Source organism: Portunus trituberculatus, chromosome 20 (assembly GCF_017591435.1).
Source record: "Portunus trituberculatus isolate SZX2019 chromosome 20, ASM1759143v1, whole genome shotgun sequence".
In the NCBI taxonomy this organism is placed as follows: Eukaryota; Metazoa; Arthropoda; class Malacostraca; order Decapoda; family Portunidae; genus Portunus; species Portunus trituberculatus.
The window spans coordinates 2,172,501-2,192,500 of NC_059274.1; the positions used below are offsets into that span (position 1 = coordinate 2,172,501).

The following is a 20,000-nucleotide window of genomic DNA, read 5'->3' on the forward strand; positions in this document are numbered from 1 at the left end:
AGAAAATTAAATCTCTCTCTCTCTCTCTCTCTCTCTCTCTCTCTCTCTCTCTCTCTCTCTCTGTCAGCAATTTCCAGAGTCAAAAACTAATCCAGAATCCCGAAGTGGTACGCCAAATAATTTTTCCTCCGCGGCGAACTGTCACTGAGCTCATTATTTCCAAATACAAATAAATAAGTCAGCGACGAGAGAGAGAGAGAGAGAGAGAGAGAGAGAGAGAGCTTTAATCTTTATCACCAGAAAGGTTTACAAGTTTGAGATCATCTTGGCAACTCAACTTCAAGATCTCAGTTAATACCGCACTTTCTCTCTCTCTCTCTCTCTCTCTCTCTCTCTCTCTCTCTCTCTCTCTCTCGTCTATGTTTTAATTCTTGGTGTCTCATTCTCATTGCTATTTTCAAGGATAAGCTCCACAAGTTGCTCCAGTGTGCGTGACTTCCTCCCTTGTCAACACTTGTGTCTATGAATGTTAATGAAAGCCATTGAAATCCCTCTTTGTCCAGCTGTCAGTGTGTCTGATTATCTGTCACCACATCTAGGCATTCCGCTGTTTGTCTCTGTCTGCTTGTCTCCCTCAAACACGCACATAAATATATTTAAGAATTCCTGTCTGTTCTCGTCTGTCTGTCTGCGTGTGAGTTTGTTTGTCTGTGTCTCTCAAACATATGTACTCTTAAATATGTTAGATCTTTTAACTTTCTGCATGTCTGTTTGTGTGTGTGTCTGTATGTCTATCTGTCTGTCTACTTCAAACACGCACAAAAATATATTTGAGAATTTCCGTCTGTTATGCTCGGTCTGTCTGTGTGTGAGTTTGTTTCCCTCTCTCAAATATATACCTAAAAATGTGAAAATTCTTAACTGTCCGTGTGTCTGTTTGTGTGTCTGTCTTTCTGTCTGCCTCAAACACACACACAAACATATCTGAGAATTCCTGTTTGTTCTGCTCTGTCTGTCTGTGAGTTTGTTTGCCTTTCTGCCTCAGATATAAATATGTGAGAATTCTTAACTTTCTGCATGTTTGTTTGTGTGTATGTCTGTCTTTCTGTCTCTCTCAAATCCACACATACAAACATATCTGAAGATTCCTAATGTCTGTCTGTCTGTCTGTCTGTCTGTCTGTCTGTTTTTGTGTGATATTGTTTACCTGTCTTTTTTCAAATATACACTTAAAATATATGAAAATTCTCAACTTTTTGCATGTTTGTTTGTGTGTCTGTGTGTCTTTCTGTCTCCCTCAAACGCACACAAATATATCTAAAAATTCCTGTCTGTTCTGCTCTGTCTGTCTGTGTGTGAGTTTGTTTGTCTGTCTCCCTCAATTATATATCTAAAGAATGTGAAAATTCTGAACTTTTGCATGTCTGTTTGTGTGTGTCTGCCTATCTGTTTGTCTCCCTCAAATTCATGAATATTAGATTAGATTATACGTGTCACAAGAATGCAAAGGCTAAATAAGACATAGCGAGAACCATTTATATAACGGACCATATACAGATCACACGAACAACATTTACAATAACAGAAGACTCAATAAAACGCAACATGTAAAACAAAACACGCGAGACACACCAAAATAAAAACAAAAAAACTGACACATTTTTTCTCCTTTCCTTTCACAACGTTATAATAAAAGTATGTTGATAATCTCTATTTGTTTCCCTTTCCTTCGCTCTCCGCCGCAAGGGAACACAAATGCATTTATTCTTCTCCTGCACGAAAACTGACAGATCCGTCTCATAAAAATGTATATATGCATATTTATTCCCCATCCGTGTGACGTAACCAGACTTTGATAAGGGGTATTGCTTCATCTCTCTCTCTCTCTCTCTCTCTCTCTCTCTCTCTCTCTCTCTCTCTCTCTCTCTCATTGGCTTTATTAACAGCTGACTCTCTGCGTATGTTTCTTTTTCTTTCTCTTGCTACCATTCTTCTTGTCATCTCCATTTCCTGTTTCTCTGTCTTCATTTTTCTTTCTTCCTGTATTACATTTGTTTCCTTTGCTTTAGTAGCATTATACGTCTTCTGTTAATATGATTTTTCCCTCTGTTTATTTCTCTCTCTCTCTCTTTCTTCCGGTGTGTCTGTCAGTTTGTATATTTATCTACAAACATATTTCCACCTCTCAAATCATGCCTCTCCTCTTGTCTATCTGTCACTGACTTTTTCTACCTCGATTTTTCTTCTTTGCTATATTTCCTCTAACACATTTCTCCCTGTCTCCATTTAGCTGTCTTTCCAACTGTCGATCTATTTATACATCTGTCTGTGCGTCCACCTCTGTCTCTCTCTCTCTCGTCACCGTCAGTAGAGACACCAAACAGACGGACAGCCAAGCGAGAAGGTTGACGTCACACTGCCCAACACCTAAACGAGAGTCGACAGGTGTGATGGAGGGAGTGGTTACCTGGGTCATGCTCTCCTTCCTATCACTCTCCAGTATGATGCGCTGCCACTCGAGGAAAGGCGGACAGGTGTCAATGTACGTGGAGAGAGTGAGTATGTTGATGTTTTTAATTTGGTTGAAAGGAAGAGATGGAGCCAGAAATGTAAAAAAGTAATGGAGATTTTAAGATGTACAGCGCAGCGTAGAGGACTATTTGTGTTTGGTTTGTTGGTGAGTTAGTTAAAAAATAATAAAAGACAAGGAATAAAACAAAGCAGCCAAAATAATAAGTGAAAATAGAATTGGGAGCCTGTTTTTATGTGTTCTAGTGGCGAGTAAAGCACTGATTTTGCGTTTTTAATCTATACGAAAGGGAAATATTCAGTGAAAAGCATAGTAAAAGACAAGGAATGAAAGAAAGCATGTAGAAAATAAATGAATATAGAATAGGAACCATTTTCTGTAATAAAAATGAAAGAGGATAAAGATAAAATAAGAAGATAAAGGATAAAAAGAAATAACTGAAAAAAAAAAATCAAGAAAAAGTGGAGGACATTCAAAAGCAGAGACGAAATAAACTTTTCCATCATGTCTGAACGAAAAGGAAAGGCGGAAAAATACAGAGACAAGAATAAAACACGGGAAGATAAAGTGTGGCAGAAAATAACCACGCGAAAAAGAAGGAAACATGAACAAGACAAAACGTGGGAGAGAAAATTCCTTCTCGTTACTTGTATATGAAAGAAAAGAAAAGGAATGAGAAAAAAAAGAGAAAGAAAAGCACATGAGGGAAAATATTGGAGAAAATAATGGTGAATAATAACACAACTATCCTTCTACTTTGAAATAAAAAGAAAGGAAACATAAGAAAAAAGAATAGAATAAACAAAAGGAAATAGAGAGACGAGGCGGCAGAGGATGAAAAGAAGAAGTTGCATCTCTTTAAAAACACCATAAAGTGACTATTTTCTTTTATCAACATCCATTAAAACACTCTTTATACACAACTCCTTTACCGTACATTTTTAAATCTTCTTAAATTCACCTCTCTTTTATAAGGCCACAGAATACCTTTTTCACACCAAGCTAACCAGTGTACAACCCCTTAAAAACACCCTTAGACTCGATTGCGGAACTCAAACTCATTTCTTTTACCTTGAACTTCCTTAAAACTCCTTAAAACTCGTCCATCCCCTTAAAAATACTCATAAACTCCACTGCATCCCTTAACATCTACAGTGGTATGACTCATTTCTATATTCATTCTGCTTACTATCTGGCAATCTTATACAGCTTCAGAAACGCATGTGGGGGATTAAAAAAGTGAAGTTTCTGAACATTAATCTTCTGACCTCCGTAAACCCTTCCTAAAGTCAATAAAATCGTCTAATCATAGTCAGAACTCATGGTGAAAATGCGTTTCAATACTGAAGGAGTTAAACTAATTCCCTTCCCCTTGAATCCTCCTTAAAACTCCTTAAACTCGTTCACCCTCTTAAAAATACCCATAAACCCCATTGAAAACTCTTAAACTCAGGCCCTTCACCTTAAATTCTTTTAAAATCCCATGACGCATTTCCATATTCACTCTGCTTACTATTTGATGATTCTATACAGCTTCAGACACTTATGTGAGGGAATAAAATAGTAAAAACTGTGACCATTAACCCTCTGACCTCCACAAATTCTTCCTAATGTTAATAAAATGGTCTAATCGTACGGAAAACTCAAGATAAAAATACGTCCCAGTACTTAAGGAGCTAAACTAATTTTCTTCACCTTGAATCCCCTTTAAAACTTCTCAAACTCGCTCACCCTCTTTAAAATGCCCATAAGCTCTATTGAAACCTCTTAAACTCACCCTTTTACTTTAAATGCTCTTAAAATCCCTTAAGGCCTTTACTTATACGGCCACAGACACCCGTCAAAACCAGCCAGCAGTGCCCAGGCCGCAGCTCTCAACACTGGCGGTGGATTCATTAGAACGGAGACATAAAAGGAAGATAAATACAAAGGGACACTAAATATTGGAACAGAATATACATATTTCGAACCCTCTCCCAATAGAGTTCGTAGCTTAAAGCCGCATACATCCACACAGGGAACAGAGAGGCTGCCGACCACCCGCCCGCCTGCCTGACTGACTGACTGACTGACTGGTGGTGTAATCAAGCTGACCATTCGTCTCCCCGGCAGCAAATTCCAGCTGACAGCCACCACGACAGCGTTTAACCGATGGCTGACGCGACACGCAACAGCAGCAGCAGCAGCAGTAACAACAACACAAGCAGCAGTAGGTCTGATGTATGAGTTTTATCATCCTCTGTCTCTCTCTCTCTCTCTCTCTCTCTCTCTCTGTGTGTGTGTGTGTGTGTGTTTCTGCCTTTCTCTCCATATGTCTGTCTGTTTCTGTCTCTGAACGTCTGTCTATCATCAGCCCTCTCTCTCTCTCTCTCTCTCTCTCTCTCTCTCTCTCTCTCTCTCTCTCTCCACGCGTCCGCACTGTTTCTGAAATTCATGCAAAACTTGTTCAGATGCAATTGCCCAACGCGCCGTCCCTCCGACCTATTTTCCTCAGTTATATTTCCCTTTATTTCCCTTTATTACAGCGCATGGCAAGAGAAACAACACACGCAGGGCGGCCAGACGCTTCCCCATTGCAGCTAAGGGAGTTAGTGTGTGTGTGTGTGTGTGTGTGTGTGAGGAAGGAGTGAGAGAGAGAGAAGTGTTCGTGTAAGGTCATGAATAGTGGTAATGATGTTGCGTCTTAGAGTGGCTTGAGTAAGATGAATAAGATGAATTAATAAAGAAGTAGACACACACACACACACACACACACACACACACACACACACACACACACACACACACACACACACACACACACACACAGTCATGTACACAAAGACGAGGAAAAGTGAGTTAACAACGGGACACTTGTTTTATTTCTTTTTACTTTTTACTTTTAGCATTTTCTGTTTACTGTTTTTCATCTCTCTCTCTTTCTCTCTCTCTCTCTCTCTCTCTCTCTCTCTCTCTCTCTCTCTCTCTCTCTCTCTCATGGGTACTCGTTGCATTTTTTATTCTATTTCCTTGTTTGTTTATTTACCTTTGTTTCTTTTGCCTCTGTCTGTTTATGTTCCTGTTTTTATACCATCTCTCTCTCTCTCTCTCTCTCTCTCTCTCTCTCTCTCTCTCTCTCTCTCTCTCTCTCTCTCTCTCTCTCTGTCTCTCTCTCTCTCTCTTACATGGAAGCCGTAATGAAGGAACCCTTTTTATTCTTCAGCCTCAAAAACGATAAGCGAGTGAGTGCGAGGCGACCTTGGAGAAAAAAAAACAAAAGGAAAAAAAAGAGAGAAAAAGGCCCGCGGGTCGTAGAGAAGTTGTGTGCGGAGCGAGGAAAATAAATGTCGGATTAAAAGTTCATTAAAACCTTTACTTCGTCGTCTTGGGCTTTGAAATATCCGTAAATCTGTTTTGAGCTTGTGCACTGGAAAAAGGCGTCATGTGTGTGTGTGTGTGTGTGTGTGTGTGTGTGTGTGTGTGTGTGTGTGTGTGTGTGTGTGTGTGTGTGTGTGTGTGTGTGTTTGGGACGAGGAAGGCAAATGCAGAACAACCTAAATAAATTCCTATCAAACTTTACACATTTTTCTCTCGGCTTCCAACAAGATTAAGCTAAATACTTCTTGGGAAAACTTGGCAAATTCTTTTTCATAATAATGAATGAAGCGCGCGTGAAAACGAGAGCGTGTTTTCAATCATCAATCACGTTTGGCACTTGTGAACCACTTTTTTCGTCTCTCCTCCTAAAATGTTTCCTTTGACAAAGTTAATAGGAAACTAAATTATTTCATCGACATCATTCCTTTTTTTGAAAACCAATAACTGGTGCCGCCGTGGTACAGTGGAACCATGCGTGCTTTGGGGTCCGAGGGGTCTCCAAGCGCACGGGTTCGAATCCTGACCATGGTCCGAGTGTAAGTGGGGCTTCTTCACTCGGGGCAACAGTTTCCTAGCGGGTGGGCTTTGAGATAGGAGGTACCCCAAAAAGTATCCCCTTTATCCCATAAATTCCCGTGAAAAACCCATATGGTATAAATAAAGAAAAAACAAAAACAAAACTCAATCAGAACAAATCATACTTTCCTGCATTAAACACAAATCAAATCAAATAACAAGTAGCAAATTAGTAAAAAAAACAAACTATTGCTTCGTAAAAATAATAATGAAGTTAAAACAGCAACAATTCCTTCTTTCTTATGCGTAATGAAGACACATTTGAGCCTCGCCTCCCTGCACATGTCACAGGCGGGGAAGACCAACAATAACCCCCATTCATTGTGCTTAAAACTCCACATTAACTTTTGCTCCGCGTGAATACATTTTATGGTGAAATTTTCCCATTCTATTCATCCTCCCAGTACAGTTTTAGCGGGCTCAGAATTTACTCATATTTACCGAGCAGAAGGAAATTATTTGCGAGACACACGACGCAGAAAATTAAATGCACACTTTAAGAATTCATAACACCTTCGTGAGTTTTCAGCGCGATTCCAGCCTGGCCAGACGTGCGCCGCGCTATTCTGGGCCAGAGAAGGTCATGGTTTAGGGTCAGTGCATTCAAATATATGTAGTACAGTATTGTGTGGAAATGCTCTCATACATACATACAATTACTACTACTACTACTACTACTACTACTACTACTACTACTACTACTACTACTACTACTACTACTACTATTACTACTATTACTACTACAACAACTGCAACAACAGCTACTATTACAACAACTACTACTACACTTACTACCACTACTACTACTACCACTACTACTACTACTACTACTACTACTACTACTACTACTACTACTACTACTACTACTACTACTACTTCCACTAAAATTGATAATAACAATATTCCTACAACTAGTACAACCACTGCTCCTACTTGTACTTCTCGTCGTCTTATTTTTTCTCCTCCACCTCCAGCACCTCCACCTCCACCTCCACCAACACCTCCACCTCCTCCTCCTCCTCCTACTACTACTCCTACTACTACTACTACCAATCCAAATAATTCTCTTACTTTTCTTCCTCTTCTTATCCTCCTTCGTCCTCAAATTCCCCCAGGTAACCTTTCTCATTACCAATCTAATTAGTACCTGGGGCGCGTAACTTACCTGTACACGGGTTTGTGGGTGCCAGTTTTGTACCACAGGACCAGAAGAACACGGTCACGGGGCAGGGGCGAGGTCAGATTGCAGGGGAGGTCAGCACGGCCCCCAACACCCGCCGTGACAGGAACAGTTGGACCTGGAAAGAGAGAGAGAGAGAGATATAAGGTCAGGTGGAAAGAGAAACATTGAATAAAAGACTGGTTGATAGGAAGAGGCTGGAGGAAGGCTTGGCTCGGCTTGGCTTGGCTTGGCTTGGCTTGGCTCGGCTTGGCTCGGCTCGGCTTGGCTCGGCTTGGTTTGGTTTGGTTTGGCTTCACTGGTGTTTCCGTGTCGTGTGTGTGTGTGTGTGTGTGTGTGTGTGTGTGTGTGTGTGTGTGTGTGTGTGTGTGTGTGTGTGTGTGTGTGAACTTCCTGTGTACGTGTTATAAATTGCAATGAATTGTGTATATGTAATTGAAACTGTGGTCAATAAACTATATGCCTATCTATGAGAGAGAGAGAGAGAGAGAGAGAGAGAGAGAGAGAGAGAGAGAGAGAGAGAGAGAGAGAGAGAGAGAGAGAGAGAGAGAGAGAGAGACGAACGCTCCAGCTCTATTTCTGTCAATGGCCAACGGTTTATTCAGGCTTTTCCAATAAGTTTAGCTCGCCGAGACGCGGGGACTTCACGCATCACTCGCTCGACTTCCTGGTCTGCCCCGCCCCGCTCCGCCCCGCCCGCCAAGGCCAGCCGGGGCGGGGCGAGGATGGCAGGCAGAAGAATGGGACAGAAAGAAAGGGAGAAAGGAGGAGGGAAAAACGTGAGGCTCTCCACGTAATTCAGCACAGAGCAAAAACGTCCACCGGGAACCTGATGGGACTTTGCAAGAGGCCTGGACCAGCAGACGCCATCACCTCTTTTAGGCCGCCAAACTGGGATCGGAACCCATTTTTTTAGGCCTGTGAACAGATCTAGAACCACTGTAAGGGGATCTGAACCCCTCAGGCATGCAGGGGAACCTTATGAGAGCAAGGAAGAGGATTAGGTTGTGTAGAGGCTGTGTTTCCCCGGGTGGTGGCTGGTATCAAGTGGTGCTATCAAGACAAGGACCCTTCCAGGCACTCCTCAGGCCGTCCCGCTGGTGAAGGAGGCTCAGGCAGTGCTTGAGGTAGGGCTCGGGAGAAGGAAGGACCCTCTTCTTCAGCTGAACTCGTGTGAAACCAGACTCGAAAGTTTCTTATTCAGAGCAAAATTCCCGCCCCACCCCGACATCCACGGTTCAGCCAGCCGGACCTTCCTGCCGCGGCTCAGAGGGTATATTTCTGCCTTTCCATGTCTGCCTTAGGACACGTGCTCCCCCCGACGCTCTTCTGACGTCTCAAAGTGATGCAAGGGAAAAATATCATTCACTTTTATTTTTTTTGAGCAATTAAATGAAAATGAGAAGGTGGAGCAATTTGGAAAGTTGACAGGAGAGTGGAGGCGTGCAGTGAGGCGCGGGGCGTGTCTTCCTTAAGTGATGTCTGGCTTTTTGTTCTTCTTTCCCTCCTCCTTTCTTTCCTTTCTTTCCCTTCCGGTCCGCGCACACGACGGCGAGGAATAAGTGACGGGAGACATGAAGCAAAATTGTGCACATTGATTCCTCAAGGGCCTTTACCTTTTATAAATTTTCCATTCCCTCTTTACTCTCTCTCGCTCCTTCTCTCCGTCCACCCCTCCTCCACACTGCCTGCCTTCCTTCCCCACTCTTTCTCCCTGTGGTTATTTGCGAGAATAGGAAGCTTTCAGTCTTCACAGAGCTTCGTTTTACTCCCTTCCTGTCTCCCTCCTTCTCCTTCCCTTCTCTCTTATCCAAGTTCTCAGTTTTCCTTGCATCTTCGTGTTTTCATGGCTGCCTTTCCACCCTTACTCTGGTTTCTATTGTTCCTCTCCTTCCTTCCCTTCTCTATTTCTCGGCATTTTTCCTTTCTCTCTCTCTTCCCTTTGGTTTCCATGCAACTTCCTTCCTTCTCCTTTTCTTCATATTCCTTTGATCTTGAAGTCTTCTCTCTCTCTCTCTCTCTCTCTCTCTCTCTCTCTCTCTCTCTCTCTCTCTCCTTCTTTCCTCGTTGATGTTTTCCTTCGTTTCCTCTTTCTCTTTTGTCCTCCGTTTGTCATATTTCCCTTTGTTTCTCATATTTCTTTTACCACCATCTTTATTTTGTCAAGTTGTTGATCTCTCTCTCTCTCTCTCTCTCTCTCTCTCTCTCTCTCTCTCTCTCTCTCTCTCTCTCTCTCTCTCTCTCTCTCTCTCTCTCTCTCTCTCTCTCTCTCTCTCTCTCTCTCTCTCTCTCCTTCCTTTCTTCCTTCACTTCCTCCTCCGTTAATCCTATCTGCTACTAATTCTCATTCAAGGACGATAATTTTCCAATCTACACCTTTACTGTTTCTCCTCATCTCGTTTCTCTCTCTCTCTCTCTCTCTCTCTCTCTCTCTCTCTCTCTCTCTCTCTCTCTCTCTCTCTGTCACTTTCATTACATTTCCCATATTTCTATTCTCACTCCTCGTTCCTCAGTGTCTTCCTCATGCCTTCCTACTTCTTCATTTCATTCTCAGAGACTTCATTTCCCTCCCCACGTCACTGGCACCTTGCACTCTCTCGCCCATGGAGATGAATTTCACAGGGTAGTATTTAGAATCCCTTTGGTCTCTCCCCACTACCAATTTCAAAGGCCATAGAGACGATTAGCCGGGTTCCCAAGACTGTTTCTGCAATTGAGAGTGTAGAAATCATGTTAATCTGTCACCGGAAACTTAGAAATGCTTTTGATAACGTGTGTAACCTTAACTAGGGGTTTTTAAAGGTAGTGAAGGTGAGTCGTGGATGTTTCAAAGTATGGTTCACTGATACACAGAAACTCACGAATCCCTTATAAGCGCCGTCCACCCTCGCCACCCCTCACTATATTCGAAGCCCTCTCAGTACCCAGTAAAAGCCAATATGATCCCTATATACCTCCCCTTTGGCCCCATCACTCCATTAGCCATACGGAGGGGGACGCTTTCATCTCAATATCCCTTCTGCCCCTTCCCGTCTCCTCTTTCTAAAACATCGAATAGGTTCCTCTCTGGCTCTCCCCCTTTCTGGTCTCATAACTCCATTTGTGAAGCCAGTACTAAGGGTAAAAATGGGCCAAAGGGAAAAAGGGTGGTAATGGTTACTCTCTGTTGCACTTAGATAAGGGAGCCACTTTTCTTTTCTCAGCCGTAAATGAAATGAAAATATTGCAGTGATCTCTATTAGGTAAGTTTCCCCTCCCTTTACTCCGTTTTCTGTTAATGATAATTGATGAAGGTGAGGAAAGGCGAGTAGGTAATGCTGTTATTGGTGTAAATGGTTTTGTTAATGCTACGACTACTACTACTACTACTACTACTACTACTACTACTACTACTACTACTACTGCTACTTCTACTTCTATTACTACTTCTATTACTACTACTACTACTACTACTGCTGCTACTACTACTACTACAAGAAATCCGGTTCAAGGTTTAACTCTGACCTTCGTGGGGTAGGATTAGGATACAGGACACCACCACCACCACCACCACCACCACCACTGCCTGACAATGGCGGTCCAGATCTGACTCAGCACTTCAACCTTCGCTCTTTCTTTTTCTTTCTTTTTTTTTTTCCTCTCCTTTTAATTTCAAGTCTTCCTGAGCTGTGTGTGGATCCTGCTAAGCCACCACTGCCTTGAAACCTTTAATTTTCCTCCTTTCTTTAAGTTCTTTATATCTTTTTCCTCAGTTCTCTCCGCCTTTTAATTCTTTCTCTGCAACATTTCATCACTATTTGAATTGTTCTTTATTTCCTTCACTAATTTTGTTCTTCTGACTTCTCATTTCCTCTCGCCAACTTTATTCTAATGTCTTTTTTTTCTGAATGTTTATACTTTATTGTCAGTGAGAGACCAGAATGTGTTGATGTGAATATTTCCTTCTTTTTTCTGTTTTCAATGTCTTTTTGTCTACATGCGGTAACGAATATGTCTTTTTTTTTTTTTCGTACATTATGATAAAAATTTCTTCAACCACTTTTGTTTCGTCTATTTAAGAAAAGGGTGAAATCCTCCTTTTTCCGTATATTTTTTCCGTCTCATTACTCTTATCACATGCTTTTTCTTCTTTCTCTTTCTCTCATCCCTATTTCTTCACCTCTCTAACATAAGAGTCAACCAGTACTCTCAAATAATTCATTCCTTTCTTTGATAAACTCTGGAACTCTCTACCTGCTTTTATACTTCCATCTACCAATTAGGCCTACCTGAACTCAATTAAGTAATATATCTCATTTTTTTGGCTAACTCTCTTGGCCTTGATCAGGGACTAGCATGTAACTGGACCTTTGTGTTTAATTTTTTTGTTGCCCTTGGACAGTTTCCCTCTTACATAAAAAAAAATAAAAGAGAAAATACAGCGATTTCAAGTCACAAATTCACAAAGCCACTCACGTTTCCTCTTCCCGTCACAAACACACGATCCACAGAACAGATGAACGCACCAGCTGTTATCATCCTCATCACGTGCCTTGACAAATGAAACAATGTCCAATCACAGAGTCATTCCCGTTTGCTCTGCCCCTCTCAAACACACCGGGCACAGAGCAGAGGCAGGATGTATTATTGAGAGCTGAATGTATCTGCTTTATCATACAGTAATCTCCTCACTCCCGCATCACTCCCGTGGCTAAATCCTGCATGCCGATAATAACACGCTGCAAAATTTAAAACCTTGCATGAGGCTTGAATTTATGACGGCAAATACTTTACAAAGGCGTAATGGTTCGGTGTTTTTCCAAATACACAGCGAGTTTCATTGGCTGGTGATGGTTATTTGTGTACATCACGATTTAATACCGAGTGTGTTTCCATAATATCGAGTCCATTTATACAGAGACCTTCCGCCACCCACGAGTATAATTGGCCACTGCCGTTATTTAATTCCATAAAGTGTATTTTGCAGTATATATATGTATATATATATTAATTCATTCAGCCCGACATTCATACAAACATTGCTATTTCATTTCCTATTGATGACGTGGAAATAAACGATAAATTTACGTATTCGGCTAAACGTGACTTGGTTCTCGTGTGTGTGTGTGTGTGTGTGTGTGTGTGTGTGTGTGTGTGTGTGTGTGTGTGTGTGTGTGTGTGTGTGTGTGTGAAGTGACCCAGAATGGCATTGCACAGTACTTAATTCCCTCATGACCTCGATTCCAATGGCGTCAGGATTTAGTTGGTCAATTTTATGCTCCATGACTTATAAGGCGCATCATCACCATCGTCACCTGCATCACCATCGCTTCGCACTATTCCCACGCGTCATTCAATTTCTACAAGTCAGAAAAAGGAGAAAAAAAGAGAAAAAGAAAGGATTCATAAATTTACTCGTCTTTTTCCAGGCTATCGATAAGGCGAAATTCCAATTATTACTGGTCAAGGAGAAATTTATTTGATTCCTTCTTCCTTTCCTCGCCCTCCTCCTCCTCCTCCTCCTCCTCCTCTTCCTTTTATCCAGTTTCATCGCATATTTCTCCTCCTTTTCTCCTTTTCCTTCCGTTTCACTCAATACCTCCCTTCTTTATACATGTCTCCTCCTCCTCCTGCTCCTCCTTTTCTATCTCCGCCTCCTCCTCTTCCTTTTATCTTTTCTCATCGCATATTTCTCCTCCTTTCCTCCTTTTCCTTCCCTTTCACTCAATACCTCCCTTCTTTATACGTATCTCCTCCTCCTCCTCCTCCTCCTCCTGCTCCTCCTCCTTCTCCTTTTCTATCTCCGCCTTTCCCTGTCTCGTCCTGCCCCGCCTCGCCCCGTCCCGTCCCGCCCAGCCCCGGCGCGGCCCACCCAGTTCTCTCCATCTACGTTGTCAGGATTTTGTTTTATCGTGTAATCTGGAGAGTGAGGCTGTGGGATGTCAGTTCTCATCCTTCCATTGTCAGCCGCGAGGAGGAGGAGGAGGAGGAGGAGGAGGAGGAGGAGGAGGAGAGGAAGGGCGAGAACTACACAGATGACATAAAAGTAGTGGTGGTTTTGAAAATTTGATGGTCTGAGAAAGGAGAAGAAAACCAGGAGATAGAAAACTAGAGAGGAAAAACAACACAAAAACAAGAAGGAAATGAGTGAAAGGAATAAAAACGCAAACAAATCACGTTATAATGAATGATGAATGATAATGAATAAGGAAATACAAATTACTCTTTTTATACATGTGAGTAAATGCGCCAATGAATAAGTGAGTGAGTGAATGTACGAGAGAGAGAGACACTAATGAATGAATGAGAAACGGAGTGAATAAATGAGACGAGGTGTGTGGCAGACGTTTATAAATGAAGGAACGGCTTGAATAAGTGACTAAGTGTACAAGTGAATGAATAAGTGAAGGTACAGCGGTTAATGACTATGGTGAATCATTCTGTATTACCAAGAAGGAGTGTGAATAAAGTAAATGAATGGGTGAGTAAGGGAATGATTAACGTGTGTATGTATTGATTAAACATTTAGCTTGAAGTTGAATGAAGATACTGATAAATACGTGAATAAAAATAATAGAAAAGATGAAAATGTAAAAAAAATGATTATTACTCCTACTACAATAACAAAAACAACAACAAAAACAACAAAAACAGCAAAAAAACTAATACCATCACCACCACCACCACTACTACTACTACCACTACTACTACTACCACTACTTCTATTGCTACTAAGTTATTACCGAAGTTTCTGATGCATTATACAACTTTTCCTCACCACTTTGTTCATCTGCTTTGTGTTCTTTGATTACTTAACCTCATTACGAAGACAATTACTTTAAATTACATGGGTGTGTGTTTTTCCCCGACGGTGCTCTGAGAACTTTCCACCATCCATCTTTCCTTGTATCTACTCTCCTCTCTCCCTCCCCCGTCTCTCTCTCTTAGTACCTCATTTCAGTCTCCTTTTCCTTCTCTCCCTATCCGAAAACTCCTCTTCTGCTTCTTCCTCTTACTAGTCCTCTTCATATCGCGTCTCCTCTTCACCTCTCTCCCTTTCCTCCCTCTCGTCCCTCCCTCCAAAACGAAAGTTGTGTGAGGTGACCCATAAATTGCTCTCACCACCGACCAATTTCCGAGCAGTCAGTTTGGGAGAGGGAGAGGAGAGGGAGAGGGAGATGGAGGGGAGGAGAGGCGAAGAGGGAATGATGGGAGAGGTGAAACGGAGGTGGAGGGAGGATGTGAGAGGAAAGAAAAAGAAAAGAGGGAAAAATTGTAAAGGGAAGAGGAAGTAGAGGAAGAGAAAAACGAGAAGAACGAAAAGATGAAGGAAAGGATGAGAGAAAGAGCGAAAGATGGAAGAATGAATAGAAACAGGAAGGGAGACGAGGAGTTTTGCAGAGAGAGAGAGAGAGAGAGAGAGAGAGAGAGAGAGAGAGAGAGAGAGAGAGAGAGAGAGAGAGAGAGAGAGAGAGAATAACATAATTTCAATCACATCTAGTTTACTTTCAATCTGGCGTGATGGCGAAGGAAGAAGTCACACCAAAACTAAAGCCCATATTTTGAAACGTTTTGCTCTCTCACCATCACTACTTCCCAAGGGCGCTAGTTGAAGATACTCATTGTTTTAAGGGTGTTTTATTTATGGTTTTGGAGATCAATTGACCATATTTCTAGTTTATGAAAAGGAGAAACTGCCTTGAAATCTCGAATAGTCATCTCTGTGGCTTTGGAAAATTGTCATGGTGAGAGAGGAGGGCGTTTCTGAATATGACAGCTAGCCTCATGCCACACTACATGACGTCCGCTACTAACCGTGAAATGCACACAACCCAAACTAGGTCGTAACGCGCCTGAAGGAAGAGAAGAAGAGAAGGAAATTACAGCTTATTTTCTCCTCTTCCTCTCAAAACCACGTGTCCATCAGCCTGTCCACTGCCCGTCTATATCCCGCGTCAGCTTCCCTCGTAACCCGCTTCACCTTCATTGTACATTCCAACCTCGTTTCTCATGCTTGTTTATGCCCCTTTCGGCTGTCCGTCTGTCTGTTTGTCTTTCATCTCGGTGGCTCTCCTTGCCCACCCAGAAGGAAACGATAAGAAAATTCTGACGTGTTTTTTTTTTAAAGGTTTTTTGATTTTTTATGCATTTTTATCTGTGGTGTTTATTTGATTCATTTTTTGAGGGAGTGGATGGTCTAGAATGTTAGTGTTTGTCTCTCTCTCTCTCTCTCTCTCTCTCTCTCTCTCTCTCTCTCTCTCTCTCTCTCTCTAATTTTCCTCTTTTCTCTTTCCTTATTTATTTTCTTCTTTCCCATATGTAAGTCAAACGAGAGAGAGAGAGAGAGAGAGAGAGAGAGAGAGAGAGAGAGAGAGAGAGAGAGAGATAATTGAATGATGAATAGAAGTGGGAGGAACGACGAAGAGGATAAAGGAAGAGGAGGAAGGTGGGGAGATAACGTGGGACAGATAAGGAACCCCGTCTCTCTCTCTCTCTCTCTCTCTCTCTCTCTCTCTCTCTCTCTCTCTCTCTCTCTCTCTCTCTCTCATTTACTTGCTATTCATCCATTCCTCTCGCTTCATTTCCTCTCTCTCTCTCTCTCTCTCTCTCTCTCTCCTTTCTCCACCTCCTTTACTCCTTCCCTCCTTCCTTTCTCTACTTTCACTTATCTATTTCTCTCCTATCTATCCTTTATCACCTACTACGTTTTCCTTCTATCCTTTCCCTCTCACCTCTTCGTTGTTATCTAAGCTTTATATACTCTCTCTCTCTCTCTCTCTCTCTCTCTCTCTCTCTCTCTCTCTCTCTCTCTCTCTCTCTCTCATCTACATCCCTACCTCACCTTTACTTTAACATCTCATCTTCTCCCGGCCTCTCTCTCTCTCTCTCTCTCTCTCTCTCTCTCTCTCTCTCTCTCTCTCTCTCTCTCTCTCTCCCTCGCTTAATCCACAGCCCCAGAATTTCACTCTGAGGGGTACACCAGCTCCGTTTAGCCTGAAAGCCCTTGTCTAATACACAAAGCTAGCTAACTATCTCACTTGACTGCCTTAAACACAGTGCATTATTTATATACACATTTGTACCGGTGTTTAAAAGCTCTGATGTGGAGTTATATAGGTGCTGAAAGATGTTACTCGTGCTGAATGGTTGAGAATTGTGTGTTGTTTTGGGTGCACTGTTGAATTTTTTTTTTTTTTTTTTGTGTGTGTGTGTGTGTGTGTTTAAATGGTTTTATGTTTATTGAAGTATATGGAAATTCTGTTAAATGTAAGAGGGTGATTTTGATGGTAGCGAAAATAGTCGTAATGTTAATAAGATTGATATTACTATTACTACTACTACTACTACTACTACTACTACTATTACTATCTGAGCTGACTTGATGTGTGAGTAAAGTTTATGGTGACCTTCATTTTTTTTTATACTTTTTTCTTTATCTTTTATTAGTGTAAGTAATGAAATGAGAAACGTAATCTTTATTTTCCCTTTTTTTTTTTTTTTCATTATCCTTCCTTCTTTTACACAAATTTTGCTTCACCTTACCCTAAATTAACTAAGCTTCTCACGACACTCATCCAGTTAAAGCAGCCCTCTCTCTCTCTCTCTCTCTCTCTCTCTTTGTGAGGTGAATTAATGTTTTTAGTCAACTTTCTTTTGCGGTTCGTATCGCTATATTTACGTTTCTCTCTCTCTCTCTCTCTCTCTCTCTCTCTCTCTCTCTCTCTCTCTCTCTCTCTCTCTCAAGTACGAACGCAATTTCATGTTTTTTGTCTATTTTATTTTTCCAGTTCGTATCTCTACATTTACGTCTCTCTCTCTCTCTCTCTCTCTCTCTCTCTCTCTCTCTCTCTCTCTCTCTCTCTCAAGTACGCACACATAATCACGCAACTTAACGTACGTAATCAAATCATGAAAATACAGAACACACTGGAGCATAACGACAAAGGAAACATTTCGTGTCCCTCGTGTGTGGAAAAATGTGCCGATAATTTGCCGGGAAACACGCGAGGGTGGACGGGAAGAGGTGGATGGTGGGTTAGTTGTGGCGTTGGTTTCTGCCTCACACCCGTTACCGATATAGTGCCTCCTCCTCCTCCTCCTCCTCCTCCTACTGGTGGTGTTGTAACGAGTAGTGACCAAATCAGCCGTCACAGTTGCAATTTGTACGCTGCGACGCCTTCACACATGCCAATATGCGCCAATTTATACGCAGCACCGCACACGCTACGCCACGCCACGCCAGCAGTCAGTTCCGTCACATGTTAAATTCCTCTCGATCTTCTTTCTTCTTTCTTTCCTCCGATCGGCGTTGTGTGGTTCCTGTTACTGGTATTTGTTCCTGTGTGCGTGTCAATGAGTTAGTGTTGTTTTTCTTGCCTAGCGTTGTTGTTCTTCGTCTTGTTGTAATTCATGCTGGTTTTGTTGTTCTCGTTCTTCGTTTTCTTGTGTTTCTTGTGTTGTGTGTGTTGTGATTTTGTTGTTGCAATGCGTGGAAATCAGTAAAGTAAGCAGTAATTTAAGTCTTTTTGTTCCTCTGCTTCTCTTTATTTCCTTCTTGCTCTTCCCTTTTTCTCTTTTTCTTTTTTTTCATTGTAAAGAGACAACGAAATAAACAATAACGCGATAATTCACTGAGAGAGAGAGAGAGAGAGAGAGAGAGAGAGAGAGAGAGAGAGAGAGAGAGAGAGAGAGAGAGAGAGAGAGAGAGAGAAACACGAGAAAAATAAATTTGTGGTGAAAGAAAAATTAAATGGATTGGAATAAAACAGAAATAGTTAAAAATAAAATCACACACATACACACACACACACACACACACACACACACACACACACACACACACACACACACACACAGGTATATTCTATTGATGTTCGTCGTTATCTATCACACTTCAAGAATTCTGAGGTCACAAGTCAAAAGCAATTAATTGAAGTTACCATTTCTTTTTTTTTCCTTTCCTCTGTTCTTTTCCACCTTCTTTTTTTTTGCATTCAGCTCCAATTTTTCCTTTTTTCTTTTTTTTCCTCCCTCGCGACGTCGACACGAAATAAAAGACGACAGAAAAGAAGAAAAAAGAAAAAAGGGAAAAAAAGGGAATGAAACTTTTGAAATAATTCTTCTCTAACTTACGTTTTATTTTCCACAGAAGGAGACGGAACAAGGATGTAAAAGAAGTTGCGGAGAGAGAGAGAGAGAGAGAGAGAGAGAGAGAGAGAGAGAGAGAGAGAGAGAGAGAGAGAGAGAGAGAGAGAGAGAGAGAGAGAGAGAGAGAGAGAGAGAGAGAGAGAGAGAGAGAGAGAGAGTACAGCTTATCACATCACCTCTCTAAGTGATGCAAAGTTAAGTGACCAAGAGTTTGTTGACGCTTGATTCATGCTACACTAGAAACCAAAAGACACACACACACACACACACACACACACACACACACACACACACACACACACACACACACACACACACACACAAAGACTAAGAATAAAGACCAAGAAACCACAAGCCAGACCCAAGTGAAGTTATCGAGGCAGGAATCACGGGAAAGCAATGAAGAAGTATAGAATATTTTACCCTCCCCTTCCACTGTGCTACAACCTTTTCCTTTCACTTCCCACGGCAAAACGAACGACCTACGCTGAACGGACTTATATCACTACTCTCTCTCTCTCTCTCTCTCTCTCTCTCTCTCTCTAGTGACATTAATTTTTCTTCCGTCCGATAATATTCCTTCTATTGATCACACATACACATGATCTTACTCACCCTTTCTCTACGGTACAGCATTCCAGTATTCTTGATCCATGAACTCCACTGCGGCACCCTTAGATCTCGCTGGCTCACTGGTAAACCCCTTGTGTAAGCGAGAGAGCGTCCAGTGCTCGATATCCGCTCTTTCATACATTACTTTGGTACAGCTGAGGCCTCTAGAGACGCCAGCCCACTTGCCTCCTTCACGCCCAAGTAACGCCCTTCTGCTAAGCTCTGCACTTAATTTGGATGTGTTAAGGGACCCAGCTTTAATTTGCATGCCCAGTTCCTGCAAGTAACGACTCACCTGCCTCTATTTAAGAACAGGTGTGTGTGTGTGTGTGTGTGTGTTGGGGGTGTAGGTGGTAGGTGGGTGGGTGGGTATATCTTGCATTTCTTCCCTTTATGAAACAACGTTGGCTAGAATAATGCTGGACTAATTCTGGGTTTAATGCTCGACTCTATTCCCGTGGTGCTGAATGGCGAGACTCTGTGTTTGCTGCAGAGGGAGGGTGAGGGACTGAGGGACCGCCAACACATTGATTCCAGTATTTCGGCGGAGGATGAGATATTGTGTGGGAAATGTGGAGAGATGAGGAACGTTGAAAGTACTATTGTCTCTTTGCCTTTCATTGACTGCTATAACGGTGAAGAATAGTGGAGAGTTAAGGTATTTGATGTTTTCTACTC

General features: G+C 42.0%; 1 protein-coding gene across 1 annotated transcript in view; it reads right to left on the reverse strand.

Moving 5' to 3' along the window:
• Positions 1–20,000, reverse strand: part of LOC123506599 (nephrin-like) — a 414,125-nt gene that overhangs the window by 33,839 nt on the left and 360,286 nt on the right. Inside the window, exon 2 of the mRNA XM_045258841.1 lies at positions 7,569–7,701. Within this exon, the coding sequence (XP_045114776.1) occupies positions 7,569–7,701 (133 nt within the window). The remainder of the gene's footprint in view (positions 1–7,568; positions 7,702–20,000) is intronic.